General features: G+C 39.2%; 4 protein-coding genes across 8 annotated transcripts in view; 1 reads left to right on the plus strand and 3 right to left on the minus strand.

The window, feature by feature from the left end:
- Positions 1-733: 733 nt before the first annotated feature.
- Positions 734-3,917, minus strand: LOC111220259 (sesquipedalian-1-like). The gene is made up of 4 exons (XM_022743285.1): positions 3,848-3,917; positions 3,277-3,387; positions 2,188-2,491; positions 734-1,332 (listed from the first exon to the last, which is right to left on the minus strand). The coding sequence occupies exons 2-4, from the start codon at positions 3,355-3,357 to the stop codon at positions 899-901; spliced, it is 819 nt and encodes a 272-aa protein (XP_022599006.1). The 5' UTR covers positions 3,358-3,387; positions 3,848-3,917; the 3' UTR covers positions 734-898.
- A 1,090-nt stretch (positions 3,918-5,007) lies between these two features.
- Positions 5,008-11,852, minus strand: LOC111219949 (zinc finger and SCAN domain-containing protein 30-like). 5 transcript variants are annotated; one of them, XM_022742822.1, is made up of 4 exons: positions 11,593-11,852; positions 11,098-11,296; positions 10,172-11,003; positions 5,008-6,552 (listed from the first exon to the last, which is right to left on the minus strand). In XM_022742822.1, exons 2-4 carry the CDS (start codon positions 11,285-11,287, stop codon positions 6,291-6,293), a joined length of 1,284 nt encoding a protein of 427 aa, XP_022598543.1. In that variant the 5' UTR covers positions 11,288-11,296; positions 11,593-11,852; the 3' UTR covers positions 5,008-6,290. The 5 variants fall into 5 exon arrangements, with proteins under 5 accessions (XP_022598543.1, XP_022598540.1, XP_022598539.1 ...); XM_022742819.1 differs by lacking the exons at positions 10,172-11,003; positions 11,098-11,296; positions 11,593-11,852 and adding exons at positions 7,361-7,551; positions 8,565-8,593 and having other exon boundaries at positions 5,008-7,234; XM_022742818.1 differs by lacking the exons at positions 10,172-11,003; positions 11,098-11,296; positions 11,593-11,852 and adding exons at positions 7,361-7,551; positions 8,313-8,557 and having other exon boundaries at positions 5,008-7,234.
- Positions 11,853-12,162: 310 nt separating this feature from the next.
- On the minus strand, positions 12,163-16,732 carry pkmyt1 (protein kinase, membrane associated tyrosine/threonine 1). Its single transcript, XM_022742808.1, has 8 exons — positions 16,653-16,732; positions 15,506-15,922; positions 14,763-15,000; positions 14,375-14,654; positions 14,169-14,275; positions 13,911-14,083; positions 13,418-13,638; positions 12,163-12,914 (listed from the first exon to the last, which is right to left on the minus strand). Exons 2-8 carry the CDS (start codon positions 15,878-15,880, stop codon positions 12,530-12,532), a joined length of 1,779 nt encoding a protein of 592 aa, XP_022598529.1. The 5' UTR covers positions 15,881-15,922; positions 16,653-16,732; the 3' UTR covers positions 12,163-12,529.
- Positions 16,733-16,817: 85 nt separating this feature from the next.
- LOC111219957 (elongin-B-like) overlaps positions 16,818-19,447 on the plus strand; it is an 8,343-nt gene continuing 5,713 nt past the window's right edge. Inside the window, exons 1-3 of the mRNA XM_022742837.1 lie at positions 16,818-16,901; positions 17,756-17,890; positions 18,175-18,283. Coding sequence (XP_022598558.1) covers positions 16,899-16,901; positions 17,756-17,890; positions 18,175-18,283 — 247 coding nt within the window. The 5' untranslated portion in view covers positions 16,818-16,898. The remainder of the gene's footprint in view (positions 16,902-17,755; positions 17,891-18,174; positions 18,284-19,447) is intronic.

The raw sequence follows: 19,447 nt of genomic DNA on the forward strand, positions 1-19,447 counted from the left end.
TTTTTACCCACAGTCACTGGACTGTTTTGGAAGTTTAATTCACTGGTATACAGACAAATTGGACAAATAAGAGATCAATATCCTCTGATTACTGATAAATAAGGCTTGGTATCTAACCTCAATGCTTTTTTTGTATCAAAAACAACCTGTCCAGTCAAGAAAGCTGGCATCAAATGTTATCTTTCAAGTAAAAATAGTGAAAAAATGCCAAACATTGTCTGTCTCTGGCTTCACACATAGGAGGATTTGTTGCGTTTCTCTGTTTTTTATCACAGTAAACTGAATATATTTTTGGTTTTTGGGACTGTTGGTTGGTCAAAAAAATACATTTGAAGAGGTTACTTTGAGCTTTCTTTTGATATTTTATATACTAAATGATTGATCAATCAATCAAAAAAATGGCAGATTAATCAATAATGAAAATAAACGTTTGTTGCAGCCTTACTTATAGATTCTCAAAGGTATCGGAAAAAAAGTATCATTTTGGTATCTGTACAGAAAGTGAAGTATCACGTCAGCACTAATATAAAAAAAATTCCATCCCATGGCCACGGAAAATCCTCAATTCTGATTGGTTGGCAGGTGTAGCAACATTTGCAGTTGGTGTTCCTCTTTACAAAATGTTATGGCGTGTGACCTGTATTCAAAACTTCACATGAGGAAATCACTTCACTCTAATAATGAACAAAGGTCACTGGAGCAGGAAATCACAGATCATTTAATGACATGATAAGTAAAAAAAAAAAAGAAAAAAAGAAACAGTACGCTCTTCAACTACAAATATATACGTCTTAAATATATCTTAACAATATTTCTAATTCCTATTTACATAAAAGCTTTGCAATGCAACCATGGTTACTGAAATCAAGGTTTAGACACTGTGTATACTTCATATTTATTATCCAAAATCTATCAAATTTTCTTCCTGAACAACTTCGCCTGCTTGTCCTCTTTTTGACCAACTAGCAATCAGTTCCTTGACTTCTTTTCCAAAATCTTCGTGTAGTTTACTAAATTCCTCCTTGGTGCCTAAGCAGACCCCTGACCACTCCCCCATGGGTGGAGCAGGAGTGTTAATAGGCACCACATTTGCATTCCTCTTGGGCCACAGTTTAGGTGATCTCTTGCTAGCTGTTTTGGATGAAATACTCGGAGTTTGAAGCATCAGATTGGGGCTGAGACTGGGTCCTGCTCCCACAGCTGCTGCAGGGTACGAGGGCAGCGTTGAAGTTTGTCTGCTCTGAAGGGCTGCAGAATATCCTGCCTCTGTTGTGTTGAAATTTGGCATGGTGAAAGTGTTGGTTGGTTCACCGGAGAATGCAACTAATGCATCTGAGGAAAGTGCAAAGAAACACAGAGAAATAAATTACCAAGCAGCTGAGGTTACATTAACAGAAAGACTGAAGCCGATTACATGGCATTCTATTCATTCATTTGGCAGATGGGTTTTGTTGAGACAGTTTCTTTCTCAAATACATTTTGACGTGTTGACAGGAAGAAACAGGGATCAAACCACCAATACTACAATCAATGACTGACCCTCTCTGCCACCTGAGCTGCAGCCACTGTGGGGGCATAAGAGAACATCTTAAAGAGAACATCTTACACCTAAACAACAGGTACTTTGATCTCTAAAAGATTTTATACTGACAAAAACCGATTGTTTGTATTATTAACCAGACTTAGCCCATTTTAATTGTCTGTATTGTATTTTAGAGTAACAATTTCATTTTTTAGCAAAGCTGCAAAAAAGTTGCCGCACTGTGCAGCGTGTTTATGTCAACATAGACACTTGAGTAATGACCAAGTCTAATTTTTTTTCATGGAATTTCATGAGACTGCAGCCTGTCTCTTCTCTGCCCTAAAAAATAGGTATTTCAGCTTCTAATCATCCAAAATCACGTTAAACATAAGCCAATGTCAATATATACATACATAACTGTGCTGTAAAACCAACCTTTGTTGAGCTTGTATAACTTAAATACAACAAAACCACAAAGCACACCTTCAAAAACTACAACAGAGTTGAATTAACCCCTCTCTGATGAGTTATTGTACCACGATGTACATGGCGTCTGATGTGGAGCAGTAAACAGTGATGCGACCTCTCACACAGCTGTTCTGGGGAACAAAGGCCGCTCTCTTTCACCCACAGAGATAAAGACATTCAGCCTTTCTGTCTCTCACCTCTATACTTCTTCTCCATGTCCATCACCAGCAGGGCCAGGTAGTTGTGGTTGGCCGACAGCAGGGCTTTGATCCAGCTCTCCTGACTGGCCTGGTCCTCGGCAGCAAACTTGTACGTTCGCAGTCCCGGCTCGCTCCACACCAGCGAGAAGGCGAACTGCTCCTCGGACTCGCACAGCTGAACGGTGCAGCCCTCCAGAACAATCACGCCTATCAGGTCCCGGTCGGCTGGCTTGTCCTTGTAGAAGAGGAGGTTCCCCTTCAGCACAAACCAACGCTTCTGATAGGAAGTCTTTATCTCACCCTGTGTGACAATCGTGTGATACTCACTCATTTATAAATGGCTCATTTACTCAATTTCTTACACAACTGCTTTGGTGAAATAAGCCTCTTAGTGGGAGGTTAAATGTTACACAGTGTCATGAAACTAAAAAGTGAAGTATAATTTTTATGCTTTAAAAATTCAAATTATTACATTATTTTGAAAGCTGCATGGATTGACAGCTCTCCAGACAGTTGCACTTTTCTTAGCCTGATTTTATCTAATTGTAGTGCTGTAATCTTAGGTCTTTGAGGAGCTTTGTTTTAAAAAGCTGCTGTATAAATATAAACCTATGTATTTTTAAATTATTAAAAGGAGCAGTTTCAAATATAATGGGTAAAATGGTTTTTGTCGAGTGTTTTAAAACCATAATTTACTTTTATTTTTAGATATTTATTCATATATTTATGTTTTTGTTTTTTATTAAGCAAAAGGTAAAAACATATATCCAGTATTCAAACTTTATTTGTATGGCACTTTTGTACAGGGTACTTTGCAATTCAAAGTGCTTTAGGTGATTAAGGTGAATGAGACAGTCCATAAAATACTTTATAATCTACTTGCACATGATGAAGTAAAAAATGGTGAAAATGTAATGACAACATCAATTAAAAAGGATAACAATAACATCATATAAAACTAGATGAAATAGATAAAAGTCAATGACAAATAAAGGAGAATATTTTAAAATAAGAATATGATATAGTCTCCATATACATATGATCTACTTCCTCTTTAATTTGAATATGGTTTAATCAGTGTCTTACCTTCTTGGAGAGGTACCCCTCCTTGTCCACAGGTGAGTTGCAAGATTCGAAATAGGTGACAACTTTTTCATCAACCTTCATTTCAACATCACAGGCTGCTCACAACAGAACCTTCCACACACAAACACCAAACACACAATAAATATAAAGTAGCTTTTACTTCCACATTTATTACCATGCTTGTGTGTTTAAGGAGAACTGATATTAACAGGGTTACTGTTGAACACAGTCACTGTTCGTGTCTGGGCGCCAAATAAGAAGCTCTTTTCCGCGTGGCAACAAGGAAATGCTTCACAACTTATTCCATTTTTAACACTTTTGAAAACAGTCGAATGCTTTTCTCTACAACAAGTCATCCATAGTTTAATATCGCTTTACATTTAGCTGGAGACGTGCCAAATTGACCGCCATTAATAACTCCCCAGTAGTTTTTAAGGCAGTAACGGCAGTAACATGTCTACGCCACTGTCTGTGTGAATTTAGGTTTCTATCTGTAACTTGCCTCAATTTAAGTCGAGAAACTGCGAGAAGCAGATAGTTTCTCACATCCACATGGTTTATGGTTACGCACCTTTCTGAAGTGTGTACATGTATTTCAGTTTCCTCCGTGGGTGTGTGCCAATCACTTCCTGGTAGCTAAAGGTGAGGGCAGCTCCACGTCAACAGCACAACTGCTGTGTGTACAAAACAACTTCAGCTGCAAGACAAGTAAACAATAAATGCACCTTATCAGTGCTAGTGTCTTCAGTGGTACCAGTCTTACTATTTCAATAAGAAAAATATTCAGAAATAATTATGTGATTTTTTAATGTAAACGATTTTAAATGTTGGTAGTGGGTTTCCTGTGATTAGAAATAAATTTACCAGCTACATTAATACGCAAGGCTTTATTACCAGTCATGCAAAGAGGACCCAGACCTCTGTGGCCCCCAAAAAGCACCAACGTTATTACCTGTACCAGCTGATTTTGTTGATTTGATTAACTACAAATTTACAGGAAATTTGCCCCATTAAAGTAAAATGTCAACTATATTATTATGTAAATCTGTGGATCTGTCTTGTAGAAGGACCCAGTTTCAAAATCTATTTGTAAGACCTTTATTGGTTTAGATTATATTGTACTCACATGTTGTAAATAAAGTTATGTTTAATCAAATTACCACAAACTACCTGACAAACTGAAATCCTGGAGTATGTAGCATTATACCAGCATTTTAGTATTTCATTTCATATTCTTTGTTGTAGGAACAATGCATAATATTAAGCATACATGTTAACATTTGATGTACTGTATATATATATATATATGTATAGGACCTGTGGTTGAACCTGTGGTGATGACATGCAGTTTTTGGCTGTGTGTATGTGTGTTAACTCCAGTGCAGTCAGTGTTGTGTGTTACTTCCTCTGTGAAAATCCCTAACATCTGTTGTGTAAAGTCAAGTGGATACATGTGATAATTATTTACACATTCTAGCCTTATAGTATTACTCAACCCAAATAACTCGTGAAGTAAAAATGACACACATCCACCAGGGGATGTTTGTCTGTTATTCTACTTTTTTTTTTACTAATCAAGCCATGAGAATATGTTTCTTTAAAACATATTTTGGTGTTAATCAATTCATCTATTGCTTTTGCTGTTCAAACTCTATTTTTTAATCCTAAATAAACTTGCAATAAATATATGCAGCAAACAGCAAGTTCCAATCTTTCAGGAAAATCAGGCAACTTTAATGACAATCATGCTTTTCAGGGCTCAATCATTGTATTTATCATTCAGTTATTTAACATGAGATGAAACATTCTGTACACCAGGTGTTACAACAGGTGTTACAATATACAACACACTGTTATCTTAGACTTTTCTGTACGTGCTCTGTAGGCCAAAGGCTTAGTGGATATAGATCTGTTTAGTCCAAAATCAATACTAGTTGTTACTGCAAAATAGAGATTGATTATTTTTTAAAAGCAGATATATTACTAATAATGAAATGCATCTTAACATTACATTATCCTTTAAACAAATGAAGGTAATAAATAAGTTGTGCAATTTACGCATGCCTATCTCAAAATCCCTGCACAGGTGTTTTCAATTATTCTGGCTGATTAAACCTCAGCGAAGTCTTTGTGCTAATAGGAAATAAATGTGCAATTGTATGTGTTTGTGTGTGTATTTTTTTGGTAACAGAGCTAACACGGGAGTGATGTAATAAAGTCCTGAGGGAACATCTATTTAGCCAAAATAATTGAAATCACCTGTAAGAATGTATCATGGGCATGTAGAACTTTTGAAGCACCCCCACCCCCCCCCAAAAAAAATAAGACCTTCACACTTTCACTCTTTTGCTAAATCAAGTTAGATTAGGTAAAATTCCACAACTTACCAAATATTAAAATATATATATATATATATATATATTGGTTATAAATCATCAATCATCATAGTATGCCTTTGCATCACTGCATCTCCATCTGTAAAGAATCAGCCTCTTTGGTTAAGTGATGACCTTGTACACTCCTGTTTTCTCGTGACAGACTTTTACACAGGAAAAAGTTTGCCTTGTCATAGTAGGCAAAGCACAGGTGAAGCAAATCTCGTTAACAGTGGCTCCAACCCAGAAGTGTTCCAGTGAGCCATGATGGTGAGTCAGTATGCACATTAACAGGACCCTGGAACTATCTTACCAAAACTGAATGCAGGTGTTTTTATAATGTTATCAATTATACCTGTGCTTTTCATGTCAGGACATACTAAAATGTCTATTGTGAAAAAAGGTCATTTAGAAGGACAGACTGTGTACTTAGCACACAACTAACTAAAATCCCAAACAGCAAGTAACCCCTTGTAACAATTCAGCATGATTTACAGGAGAGTGGGGTTTTCCTGTACTCTGTAGTTTATTATTTAAATATATAATAAAATAATATTTTCAAACTAGGAACACACATCAAAAATGATCATTCACAGATTTTGCTGATTTTAATGGTTTGCACTGAGTCTAGTATTAAAATCACAGCTGTTGCTCCCTCCACGCTTGTTGTAACTGCAGTGTCTCTCCAATGTGGATCTTTTGGTGTCTTTTAAGATTCTCCCCTCGACTGAAGCTCTTTCCACACTGGTTACAGTAGTACGGTTTCTCCCCTGTGTGGACCCTCTTATGCTTTTTCAGGTCTCCTGCCTGACTGAAACGCCTCCCACACTGTATGCAGCCATACGGCTTCTCTCCCGTATGACAACGCTGGTGGATTCTCAAATTTCCGACCCTGCTGAACGTCTTTCCACATACAACACACAAGTGTGAGTCATCTCCGCTTAAGTGTTCCCTCCTTATTTTTCTCACGTCAAAAGCAACCCTGTTGGTTTTTGCAAATCCATGTCTCCTAGGTATGCTGTGACTTGAGTGGACAAAGACAAGTCCGTAAGTTTCAGCGCTGCCCTGAGGCCTGAGGGTCTCAGCAGAGTTGTGACGAGAAGAGTTGCAGCTTAAGTCCATACATCCAGTGTACTGTTCTTGAAGAGGCGGCGGTTCTGATATCGTGCAGTCTGTTGGTTCTGGTTCTCTTTTGATGGCAGTCAGGTTTACCCCAAGTGGACTACTGGAGTGAACATTGCACAGATTGTTAGATGAGACAGAACTGGGATCCCTGTTTGCTCTGTCTGATGTTTGGACAGTCAATACCTCCTCGATAATGTGTGCCTCCTCCTCAGGTGGTGCTTTGCAATCTTCTGTTGACATTTGTACTAAGTTATACTCAGCTTCTGATTCAGAATTATTGTAGCTGTCCTGTTCTTTGCATTCCTGCTTCACGTCATGGTCAGGTTCCTGGCTGCTCACTGGGTTTTGCTCTGTGAGAGTGACACTTGGGTTGTGCCTCCATGCGAGGCTCAAGTCTTGCCCGTGATTCTCTGTGTCTTGTTTTTCTTCAGGCAAAAGTCCACTTGCAGGTAGAGCAGCTGTGAAATGAAGACCAAATACAGGAGTGTTTACTTTTAGTAACTCATCAAGACACTTCAGCCAGAATGGAATTGTTGCATTATGTGTTACAATAAACATCCCAACATGATTACAACTGTACCCACGTGTGCTCCCTTTTGTTATCTTGTCCTGGAGCTCCTGCAGTTGTCTCTTCAGATTCTCATTCTCTCTCTGTGTTCTGGCTGTTTTATCTTGGTATTCTGACACTGTCTCCTTCACCACCTCCAGAACCTCCTGCACCGCTTCAGTCAGGAGCTTGGTCACGCGAGCATTCAAACGTTCAAGTTTAGACATCCTGAAACAAAACAACACTCAGAGAAATAAATGACTGTGGACCAATTATACATAACCCTCAGTAAAATGAGCAATAATGTACACATATGTTATTACATAATAATTCATAGGAAACGTTTGATTAACATGGCTGTTGTATGAGTTTAAAGTGTGACAGCAACTGGAAGCACAAAAACACTTAGTGGCCGGTTGATTATATACAGGTCCATTCACTATAAGTGTCTGGGCAACTTTGGAAACTTAAAAAGGCACCTGTACTGTTATTGCAGAGGGTATCAACATTCAATAAACGTGACAAGCTGAGGTAAGCATTTAAAAAGAATGAAAATTTACAAAACCTAAAAAAAAACTGAGAATCTGCGCTATCATTTTCTAGATTTCCCACTTAACACTAATTTGGAAAATACTTTAGTACAATCATCCAATCTTGGTCTGAGCTCTAAAATCTTTAACATAGATATGGTTTCTGGTTTAATATTTTGATGGTACAGTCATCTTTTGTCACACCAGGCCCATCCAGGGTACTTTTGCAGTCATTGTATCAGTTTATTTGCATTGTAACTGTACATTAATTACAATGAACTGCTTCCAAAGTTGTAGACCCTGTAATATCATGTTCAACGTTAACGTGACGTGTTTACAATTGCATAAGGTTTTTTATATTAAAATAAAATACAACAACGGGTGCCAAATGGCTACAGTTAAACTAGTGTCAGTTCCCTAGCTAGGCACAATTAGAGCGTATGTTTAGAGCTGCAGTACCTGCAGGCTAGTCCTGAAGTTAGCGGCTAAGTTATATGGTGGATAGCTAATGTTAGCTACATTTGCTAACACGTTATATTTTTCCCTTTAAACATTCCAAAGGTCCAAAAAAACCCGCCATGCAGTTACATTGTTAGCAAAATTTGTAACTTTTGGTTAATGTCGAGCCTACCTAACAAATAAAAACAAGTTCAAAACACTGAAAACAACATAACAAAGCACGAGTAAAAACGCATCATGACAAATCGCAACCTCCGGAAGTAGAACCTGATTCACGTCCATTGTCCGGCGGCTTTCAAAATAAAAGTCCGGTTTTAAGGCATTTGTTCATCTGTACGTGTTGTCTGTTAAACATTTTATATCAAGTTGGATAATTTTGTGGTATCAATGGAGGGCTATGGCTGCCTGAAGTGCATACATGATATTTACAAACACATGCAATTGCATTCTTAAATATGCACGGAAACAAATAGAAAAACACATTAAAGGATGTACTTAATCACATCAAAATAAAAATATTTATATGCATTTCCATTTAACACTTCAACATCTATCCCTGTTCCACAAAACATTACAAACTTTTATTGCAGTGCTAATTCTAGATATGGGTGAAACTGGGTTTGATGTTTCTTTCAGGCTCAAACTGAAATCCAAACAATTTTATTAGCAATTTTACATCACCTTCACAATTTTTATTTTTGAAAAAACAAAAAGAGAATAAATGGAAAAATCTGACTTAGCTCTCATATCAATTGTATTATAGTGTTGTGGCAGTGTGTCCTATAGTTTGCACATGTGAAATATTAAAAACTATATGGAGTAGGAATACATCTGCTTCAGTGCGCACTGCTTTAGAGCCTACATCAAGGTTAAACAAGTCACATCCGGTTGGGAAGGAAAGTGAAAGCATCGCTTGAGCTTTTGGAATTGCGAAATGCTCTCAAAGTGTTGGGAAAGACATTATATTATCTCTTCTTGTGAGGAGATATAATGAGGTGCTGCAATGTTATTCACCTCATATGACAAAGCTATGTGCCATAAACTGTTGAAAGATGGCGCAGCGATTGTCTCAACTCAATGTAAATCTCAGCATGTTAAACGCTTTAGCTAATACAACAAGGTGAACACAGGTACAGGAGCATTTGTGCAATCTAATGCAGTCCAATTCGATGGCCAATTGCCATACAAAAGATGAATACAGAAGGATAAAAAAAAGTTGTAATGGATCCACATTATTTTTAACAGGGCTGGACCCTGTTAAAAGTCAGAGGAAAGAATGACTATTAACTACACTGTCCCGTTTACACACTTGTTTTTTTTGGATTCAGATTGTAAATTCATCTTGTTGTTGGTAATACAGAACAATTTACCATACAGAAGTCCCAAATACTTTTATTTGATTTGAAAATGAATATGGAGGTTCACATAAGAAGCTCCAGCGTACAGTAAATAACACAGTAAACAAACAACAGTAAGGCAGAAATAGTAGGAACTGTTAGATTGTGCTTCCACATCTGAATCGGACATGCACTCTACAATAGGCTTTCTATTTTGATAGAAGAAGGCACATTTAATCATGTAATAAATAACTTTTCCATGAAGTTACATCATTTTCTAAACAGGGTTGCAATTTGCTCAGCTGACCTCCAAAAAGAAGCTCACAGAGAATCCAGTGCTTTGCTCCTTTAATAATCCTTCTATGTCGGCTTAAAAACAGGCAGCCTTTTCAGTGCCCATCCTTAAATATCACAAATGTGATACATAAAGAAAATGTCTAGATGTAACAGCTGAACGATGCGGTACAGCGGCTTCACAGATGCGTTTGCAGGTGTTTCTTCATGTTACTGGAGTGACTGAAACTTTTGCCACAGTGGCTACAGCCAAAAGGCTTTTCTCCTGTGTGGTAGCGCAGGTGCACCGTCAGGTAGCCCGACTGACTGAAGCGCTTCCCGCACACCGAGCAGCAGTACGGCTTCTCCCCTGTGTGCACCCTGTTGTGTTTCTTGTAGTCGCCTGCGTGCCTGAAGGTTCGACCACACAGCGAGCAGCAGTAGTGTTTTCTCATGTTTCTCTGGAAAGCTGCTGAGTCTGAACCGCCTGCTTTAGTGTTTGTCTGTTGTTTTTCTGTACCAACACGGTTTGTAGTTGTGTATCTTTGAGATAGTGGCTCTTCAATGCTATTTTGGCCCAGACTGAAGATGACCCCTGCGGCATTGTAGAGTCCTGAAGTGGCCTGAGGAGGTTCTAGGGTTAGTCTGTTTAAGGATGTAGAGCTTGTTGCAGCATCTTCATAAAAATAATTTGTGTGTTTATGCGTGGTGTCTTCATCTGATGTGGGCTCTACTTTCATTTTATTTGATGTAAAGTGTAAATCAGAATCGTCTTCACTGATATCAATAGTGACAACAGGGTCTACGTGTTTTATAATTGGTATTGAAAGCCCATTACCAGTCTCAGTTTTAAGAGTTCTTGGATTGCTCAAGGTCTCTCCACCAACATGTGGACCTATCATAGTTTTAGGGGAGAGACAGGGGGGGGCTAAAGATGCGATGGCTGATTCACAGTCAGGGTCTTCAAATGAATCTGCAATGTCATCAGTAGGGAGGAGTTCAGTGTCCTCTTCCAGCTCTTCTGTTTCTCTCTGTTCCTCCTTGGCCTGCTGGGTTGAAGTGGAAATTTGTGGCACAGTTCCTGCAAGACAACAAAGACGATGAACCACAAAAGAGACAAATATCCTGTCAATCGGTTTTAACATTTCTGGGCACAAGTGCTTGTGTTGTCTTACCAAAGTGCTGCAAGTTTATCTTATCCTGGAGCTCCTGCAGCCTCCTCTTCAGACTCTGGTTCTCTCTCTGTGTTCTGGCTGTTTTCTCCTGGTACTCTGACACTGTCTCTTTCACCACCTCCAGAACCTCTTGCACCGCTTTACACAGCAGCTTTTCCACTCGGGCATTAAGACGTTCAATTTTGGACATCTTTATGGACTGAAAAGAAAGAAATGGAACCAAGGTGTTGATCGGTGTTCGCATATTTAATTTAAGAGCAACATGTTTTCAATCAATATTGACTTCACAGATCTTCACTGTTCTATCTGACCATTTCCCCCCTTGTTTAGCCAACTGAATCACAGAAAAATATTGATTTACAGTATTATAGCAATACCATAACTAGACATTAGAAAAGAAAGATAGATAAAAACATTATCTCACTAATAAATTGATTAACAGCAGTAATGCAGAAATATCACGTCTTTTTATTAACAAAAGGAAAAGAAGCATACCTTAAACCTAACGTAATTCCCATGAAATATGCGGTCTCGGTGAATCCCAAATCATCTAATGGTGATCCGGATGAAAACGTTCATTGTTTACAATATTCGCATTCACGCAGATACTCGCTTTCAGGTTCCAGAGTCTTAACTCGGAACAGACCGGGTGTCCATTTGGTAGATGCAGCTATAACACCCGGTTAACGTTGTCGGAGATTAAAAACGGCTTGCAAAATACATAATCCGGTAGATTGTTGTGTGCACGAGACAGCGTCCCCTTCGTGGGTCATATAGGTGGCTGGCATTCGGTACGAGGTGCGCTGCTGCCATCTACTGGCTAATTAGCAAACAGAGCCTTAAACTATCCTGAGAAGACTGACCACTTTAAAAACTATCCATGAATTCTCTCTGATGCGAAGTGAAGTTTCAAATGATTACTCCTCTATTAATGGACCTGTCATCTCCCAGTCATTGATGTGGAAAACAGCTTTTCTGATTCACATGAACAAGAATATGCTAAAAAAAAAAAAAAAAAAAAAAAAAAAAAAAAACAGCTCACAAATTGAGATTCTGCTTTCCTCCTTGTTTTATTTTCTTTTGCAAATCTTGAGGTACATGACTCAGAGTACACAAAGCTAATGATAACTTATTTAACAATAAACCATGAGTTGTCATTTCAGCAACAGATTGCATTTACACAAACATAACAAAAGTGCTTTATGGTCTGGTTACATATTCAACCCTTATCCCTAAATTCTTTTTTTTTTCCAAACACATAAAAGAAGCAGTTGCAGGACTGTAATGAAATGGCAAAAAAAAAAAAACCACACACACACACAATTCATACAAGCTAAGTAGTGAACTTGGTACATTCATACATTAGGTTGTTTTTCACCTGACACTTTGAAGTGAAAACCACGTCCCTGAAGGTAAACTGGCAGTCTTGTACTCATGGCTGTCCCTCCACAGCTGTTTCCTCGAACAGACTGAGCAGGTTCTTTGGTTCAAAGTTGGGTCGGGGTAAAGCCTCCTCTGCTCGGACCCAGTTGCGACCGCCCCTCTGCGAGGACTTGGTGGATGTAGAATGTCGGCTCTGCATGGACTTTTCATTCACGCTGTCTGTATGAAGCTCTGTGTGTATGGGGCTTGCACTGGGGGTCAGTGTGTGGCAGGAACCATTTGAGTGGATGCTGGAGGGGGTCAGATCCAAGTTACAGGAGGACCAGTCACCCAGATTTGGCTGAGTGGGTGTGTGGGCAGGACTTCGGTGATTGCGCATCGGGGAACCTGGGAGAGGAGTGGATGTGCTTTCCACAGACAATCTGGATTTGACCCTGTGAAATGGGGAATTTGTATCAAATTAAGCAGCGAATCTGACAGAAATAACAAATTTAGCTCAAGGCACAGGCACATGACATGGCCCAACAGCTGTTTCTTTACTTCACTGTTGCTGGATATTTGTACAGGAAATACATTTCTAAGATACTACAAATAAGTTATGAATTTGTAAAATTTTGTATGAAAGTCCAGCACAGGGTAACTTTCACTGGATTATGCAGTGTGATGCTGCAACACTAGCAGGCTGAGGTGGAAAATAGCAGAGTACAGTGATGAACAGATCAGATTTTGATCAGTGTTATTTTAGCCGATACTGTGCCATTAAAATACGCCTGGATCACACTGACACGGAGCCTTGGCATCAGCTCGGGATATTTCTGAAATGTTTTAAATACTCAACTAATCCAAAGTGAGAAATTCACTTTTGTTCTGTCAATTTATAAAGCAAGTGCTACAAGCTTGTAAAGAACATCATCCTGTGGACACATGGATTCTCTACCTGTGTGAGAAGGTGGGGGAAAGCTCTGGGTCTGTGCGGTCCAGCAGAAACACTGCATCATCCTCTGGGCTCCCTGAGTCAGCGTTCATGGCACCAAGGGGCAGGGTTAAATCCCTGTCCCAACTGTCCTTAGGAGGAGTGCAGGGCACTGGCTTGGTCCAACGAGGAAGAAAGGACAAATGAAGGGAGGACAGGAGTCTACACCCGAAGCACACCACCAACTATAGAAAAAGACCAGAAAATATATATGATATAAAAATGTAACAACATACTGATAAGAAGTACATTTTTATGATTCAGGTTTACACTGAATATTGTATATTTTCTTATATTCTTATATTTTGAATATTACTTTTTTGTGATACTTGGTTTGCACCTCAGACTTGGTAAAGGCTGCTGATCGTGGACTATGCCAATTGATAACATATTAAGTAAATCTTTGCAAGGCCAAACCTCAAAAGTTAATGTTTAAAAAGTTTCTAAGACGTCTGACCTGGCAGAGAGAGGCCAGTGTCACCACGGTCTCAGCGACCATAAGATAGATGCGCCTCTTCCACCTGTGTTTCCTAACAGAGGGGAGGGCAAGGAGCTCAGACACTGTTGGTCTCTCACAGGGCTCTGGGGCCAGCATCATCTGCAGTACTGCCTGCAGCTCAGTTGACAGGCCTGCAAGTACAGATGGAAATGGTAAAAACATAAGTAATTTCAATAAAGAAAAATGTATGAGCACTTAAAAGAAAGTGGATCTTACCATTGGTAAACTCTGAGGGGAGGCAGCCTTGTCTGAGCTGTTGCCAGCCCTCTCCGCCATTTGGAACTTCAATATTACAGGCAAGCTCCAGAATAGAAACACCCAGACTAAATGAAAATGACAATATTTAGGGACTAAATTAAATCGGAGCAATTAGTTACACATTTTAGAATATCATTTAATTTTCTCATTTATGGTATTTGTACCTGAAAACATCTGCAGCAGGTCCATATTCCCCCCGGAGAAGCTCAGGAGCCATGTATCTGGGATCTCCCTCCTGAGCATCCTCTTTCACTTTCCCATGTACAAGCTCTGTACTCTTCTGTTTGAGCTCAAGCAGCAGCCCGAAGTCCCCAAGCTTGAGACGTCCAGAGTCCGTGATGAGGACATTGGCGGGCTTGAGGTCCAGATGAACAAAACCATGAGAGTGCAAGTGTTGCAGTGCTGAAAGGATGTCGCACAGGTAGGCCCACGCTGCAGGCTCATCTGGATTGGAGGTTTTTAAAAGAAAGCCATGTCAAACAAGAAGCACAGCACATTATATGTATCAAAAGCCAATGTCACCATCTGCATTATTGTTCTTTTAAGACAGACCTGGACCAGGAGGCTGGTTCTCAGCATGGAGCAGCAAGCTGGTGCTACACAGCTCTGTCTGAATATACAGTCGGCCACACTCCTCCCAGGCTGCCACAAAATTCAGGATGTGAGGGTGAGGACACAGGCGCTCATGGTTCCTGGCTTCCCTCACACTCCGGTTCCTCTCACTGTTACCCCTGAAGCGATGAGCAGAGCGCTTCACTGCATACTGATGACCGTCCTTGTTGCTTTGCACCTAGAAAATCACAGAAAATGCTGAGGCTTTCTCATCTATTTGGGGATCTCTAAATAATAATCTTAGTCACAGAGAAAAAATAACACTTACAGGGATATCTAAAGTTGTATTGTGAGATTCCCCAGTATAAAACCACAGAACAGATGTTCAAACAGTCAAGCTTTTAAGTAAATGCTTTTGTGTAACATTACTTTTCAACCTAATCCAATGTAAGGAATGTTTTTACTATAAAGAGGTAACATGCAGTACATATTTGGTTGTTCTAAAGTGTAAAATTTGGCTTTAAACTTCTACTTCATCTTAGAGCCTTTTGATTTCTCACACTTGTTGTATTTTTTTTTTGTTTGAAGTGTCTTAACCTTTAACCTCTTACTCTAATTTCTCACAAAATTGAATTTAAGAAGAATTTAAACGTCCTTAATGTAAAGATACAGTAACATATAATACAGCGTATGTATCATATCACTTTCATACACACAACAGGCAAATTTTTTGTCTTACTCACCTTGTAGACTTCTCCAAAGGATCCTCTTCCTAGTAGGCCCAAATTGGTGAAGCACTGACTGAAATAGGTTTGCTGTTTGCTGGGATCATATACAGAATTTGGAGGGGGAGACTTTCTAAGGGAACAAGACAGGGGTGTCCAGGGGGATGGATGCTGGGGGAACATCCTACTCAGAGGGGGACATCCCTTGGATGGTGGCAGCGGGGGCAGAGAATGTGAGAGCCGGCTAGGGGAAGAGTAGGATGAGTTGGACATAGACGACAAGGAAAAAGGGACATGTCGCTTTTTGAGGGAGAAGGACTGCTCTGCATGGGAAAAGTGGGTTGGAAGAGGGAGAGGCACCCTGGACACTGTGGTTTCCACTGCCACTGACATTGTGTGGGCACGTTTTCAGTTCCTTTCTTTGAAGATAGTGTTCTGCAATAGTCAAAAGAAAAGCTTTTAATTATCAGTCTTGGCTGACAGTTAATATTAATGTACCAATGTTGTTTTTGCTGTACTTCAGCCTGTTAATCTTTCTACTCATTTTCTTCAGAACTTAACCCAAGACTTACAACTGAAAATGTTCCCCTACGACATATTTACACTGGCACATGCGCTATAAAGTAAAATATAAATATAAAAAGTATAAAGTATAAAATGAAGCCTTTTCAGTCCAGCTTGGGCACACCCATTGACACGATCTGACATGCTTAACGCCCTGCTTGACAGGTTTTCGGCCAGTTGTCTAATCACAGTATCAATACAGTCCTCTAGATGTTTTAATGGTCAGCTCATAAGAAGAACAGGTCTTGCTAGCTGAAGACAGCTATGGGCGTTGAGAGGTAGGACAGACCCGTCGACTGCAACGTTACCGAGCTAACGTTACAAGTCTGACAACGTCAGTCTTGAATTGTAATGTAAATTTCCGATATGTCACCGAATTAGCTTTGGCTAATTAATGTTATTCCGAGCAGTTATTCGTTTTTATCACTGACAAATGTTACCACCATGGTGTTGGCAAACGTTAATTAAGGGCGGACCCAGCCTTCAACAACATAACAACATAACAAAATTAGCTAGCTATCTAACTTACATTCAAATAACGTACTGTAACTGACATTTCATCGTTAGGTAAAGTACAAGTTAGTAACGTTATCACACAAACCATAATCCAGTGTTAAGGTCAGGCGGTCTTCATGACTCAGATAGTTGCTGTGTCCAGATCAAACTACACGTACATCTTTCAAGCATGAAACTACCTGGCGCCAAATTCTGAAAATTATACGTAGTGCTGCGTACCTGCCTTCAGTGAATACAGACTGCTTATCTGAATTGCGCAATATCCGCAAGCGGTGCAGTCTGGGGTTCAACACAGGGCTGGCGCAACTGGCTAGCTAGCTGACCACTTGAAATGGTACCTCTATTATTCTTATCAACAATTTTGTGAGATTGATTCCTATATACAAAAATTGAATTAACGTTAAACGCTTTGTTCAAAAGATTTACGTTGTGATAACAAATTATATTGTGCATTATGGGACTGTTTATTTCAGTTTGTGTTTGCTAGGCAGCTAACGCTAAGTTTGCTGTGTTAGCTTCGCCTTCCTATCTGTAAGGAGAGGTTGTAGCGAGGTAATTTATCTTAGCTTGGCTAACCTTGGAAATGTTGTAACGTCGGACACTTAACCCAGTTAGCCTAGTCAGAACAACTGTACATATACTGTCATTGTTAGACTTACAACGTGTATTAATTTAGAGCTAACTGTCAGGCCTATTTTTGTCTCTCAAAAGTCTCCAGGCTGTTTCGTGTTGGCTAATTTCGCGTTAGCCTAGACCTTCGTTTCCCTGCCACTGCTCACTGTTTGCAGCTAGCTCATGAATCAATGAATTGTCCGTAGCGTTCATTCTTCTGCATTCGGACACTTTGGCAAAACAACCAACTAAAGACTCAAATTTCCTTAAAATGTCTACGCTAACAAAACACGCACAGCGTCCATCAGGTTATGAAGGTGTTATAAACAGTAGCCAGATGGACAGTTGTTAAAGACTTTAATGACCTACTGCGATGTCTTGTCAGATAAAGACGGGTTAATGTCAGTCAACTTGGTTATAAGTTACCAGAGCCACAGAATTAACTATCCTTTTTAAACTGACTAACGTTTTTGTAAAACCACTACCAAGCTCTCATCTTCAAGATTAAAAAACAAATCAATTTGCCTTTGACATAGTTTTTCTTAACCATACAATTTTATGCTCATTGCTTTTCAGGACGTGTTCTTAATGATTCGACGTCACAAGACTACAATCTTCACAGATGCCAAGGAGTCCACTACTGTCTATGAGCTGAAGCGTATTGTTGAAGGAATCCTTAAAAGACCACCTGAAGACCAGCGGCTTTACAAAGTGAGTTTTGGGGGCCAAGTACATCAATGACACCAAACTGAGTCATGTCACATACCTGACAACATTACAGCATCAGATATTAATTATGAATTTTTGTTTAATCAAAGTACCTGCAATGAAGGTTTGCAATCTCATGACAATGGTGGCACATTACTTGTGTTTTAGAACAGTGACTAAAATATTACCTGTAAATATCTGACAAAGTCTCCATATTCATTCAAGCGGATTCATAGATTTTGAGGCCTTTAGGGGATTCTGTGACATTTTCAACTGTTGCTTCACAGGATGACCAGTTGTTAGAAGACAGCAAAACTCTGGGTGACTGTGGATTCACCAACCAGACTGCCAGACCTCAAGCCCCAGCTACAGTTGGTCTGGCCTTCCGCGTAAATGGTATGTTCAGTTTATGTTGTTTGTGTGCTTGTAAAAAGAAGGGATGTCTGTTTTTGGTTTTTTTTCCTCATAATATGGTGTTTTTGCATATCATGTATTTCCTGTCTTTCTGCCTCTTTCCATCTATTTCCTACTGTTCTTTGGGGAATTATTCTATAAATCTATTATCTAAGTCTGTAAGCTTTGTGGCCAGTTAATCTGCATCAATGTCATTTAGGTCATCAACATCTGAATATGGGTTAAATATAAATCTTTGATGCTCAGTGCCATCCAGGAGTAATTTTCTAATGTAATTTTCTCTGTTATACTGACTTTACCTCAGTCTACCTTGTCTGCTTCACTCTGTCATTTGACAGAAAGCTCTTTAACCGTCTCCAGAGAGCATTGTGGAGTTCAGCTTTGGCTGTACAACTGTTGAGTGCTTTTGAGATTAGAAACCGAGATAATGGCAATAAGCACAGCGGAAAGAGTTTTTCCACTTGACAGAAATTGGAATTGTGCTGTATCTTTAAAAAAATGCATTACGAAAGCTTGAAAAATTGATATTGCTGCCTCTTCTGCAATGGATTTTTTCCTTGTATGACTTTCAATCATTGTTGCAAAATGTTGTGTTGCCTAAAGCCATAGCTGTTTGAAATGTTCTGTAAGTCTGTGGTGTCTCAGTCACCATCAGTTAAATTGATAAATATATCTCCGCTCAATGTCATATTGTTTACATTGTACAGAAGTTCATAATGCACAAAACATGACAGAAAGTAAATATATCCTGCCATGGTTTGTATTAAGGTCACATTCAGCTGACTGGTGCACTGGTAGTGACATCACTGAGTGTGGTGCATTGTGAGTGACTTAAGGAACAGTTTAAATCAAATGTCAGTGTGATATTAGATTTTAGACTGTCTCTGAATGTAGTTTGAATATGATTCATATTCAGATAAAATCTCTTTCTTTCCTTTTTTTTTTTTTTTTTACTTTCCAAAACAAAACTAAATCCTTTTGGATTTACCAAAACCATTCCAATCAATTTTAGCTGCCAGTCTGAAAATATTCACAAAGTCCTCACTGGTCCAGAAAAGAGATTGAACTAGTTAACGTGATAAAATTCCCCTGGACTCAAAACTGTGGCTTAAATATTCAACTCCAAATTTGAGTGCATTAACTAGA

Source organism: Seriola dumerili, unplaced genomic scaffold (assembly GCF_002260705.1).
Source record: "Seriola dumerili isolate Sdu_G_001 unplaced genomic scaffold, Sdu_1.0 BDQW01000068.1, whole genome shotgun sequence".
Lineage (NCBI taxonomy): Eukaryota > Metazoa > Chordata > Actinopteri > Carangiformes > Carangidae > Seriola > Seriola dumerili.

Excerpts from the sequence above, each read along its gene's own strand:
- LOC111220259 (XM_022743285.1), bottom strand. The coding sequence starts at position 3,357 with ATGAAGGTTGATGAAAAAGTTGTCACCTATTTCGAATCTTGCAACTCA. Across the intron at positions 2,492-3,276 it reads AGGGGTACCTCTCCAAGAAG|GGTGAGATAAAGACTTCCTA; the intron begins GTAAGACACTGA and ends ATTGTCACACAG. Across the intron at positions 1,333-2,187 it reads CATGGAGAAGAAGTATAGAG|ATGCATTAGTTGCATTCTCC; the intron begins GTGAGAGACAGA and ends CACTTTCCTCAG.
- LOC111219949 (XM_022742822.1), bottom strand. The coding sequence starts at position 11,287 with ATGTCCAAAATTGAACGTCTTAATGCCCGAGTGGAAAAGCTGCTGTGT. Across the intron at positions 11,004-11,097 it reads GATAAACTTGCAGCACTTTG|GAACTGTGCCACAAATTTCC; the intron begins GTAAGACAACAC and ends GTTGTCTTGCAG. Across the intron at positions 6,553-10,171 it reads TGTAGCCACTGTGGCAAAAG|GTTCAGCAGGGTCGGAAATT; the intron begins TTTCAGTCACTC and ends ATGTGGAAAGAC.
- pkmyt1 (XM_022742808.1), bottom strand. The coding sequence starts at position 15,880 with ATGTCAGTGGCAGTGGAAACCACAGTGTCCAGGGTGCCTCTCCCTCTT. Across the intron at positions 15,001-15,505 it reads CCTTTGGAGAAGTCTACAAG|GTGCAAAGCAACAAGGACGG; the intron begins GTGAGTAAGACA and ends GTGATTTTCTAG. Across the intron at positions 14,084-14,168 it reads CCCCTCAGAGTTTACCAATG|GCCTGTCAACTGAGCTGCAG; the intron begins GTAAGATCCACT and ends CTGTACTTGCAG.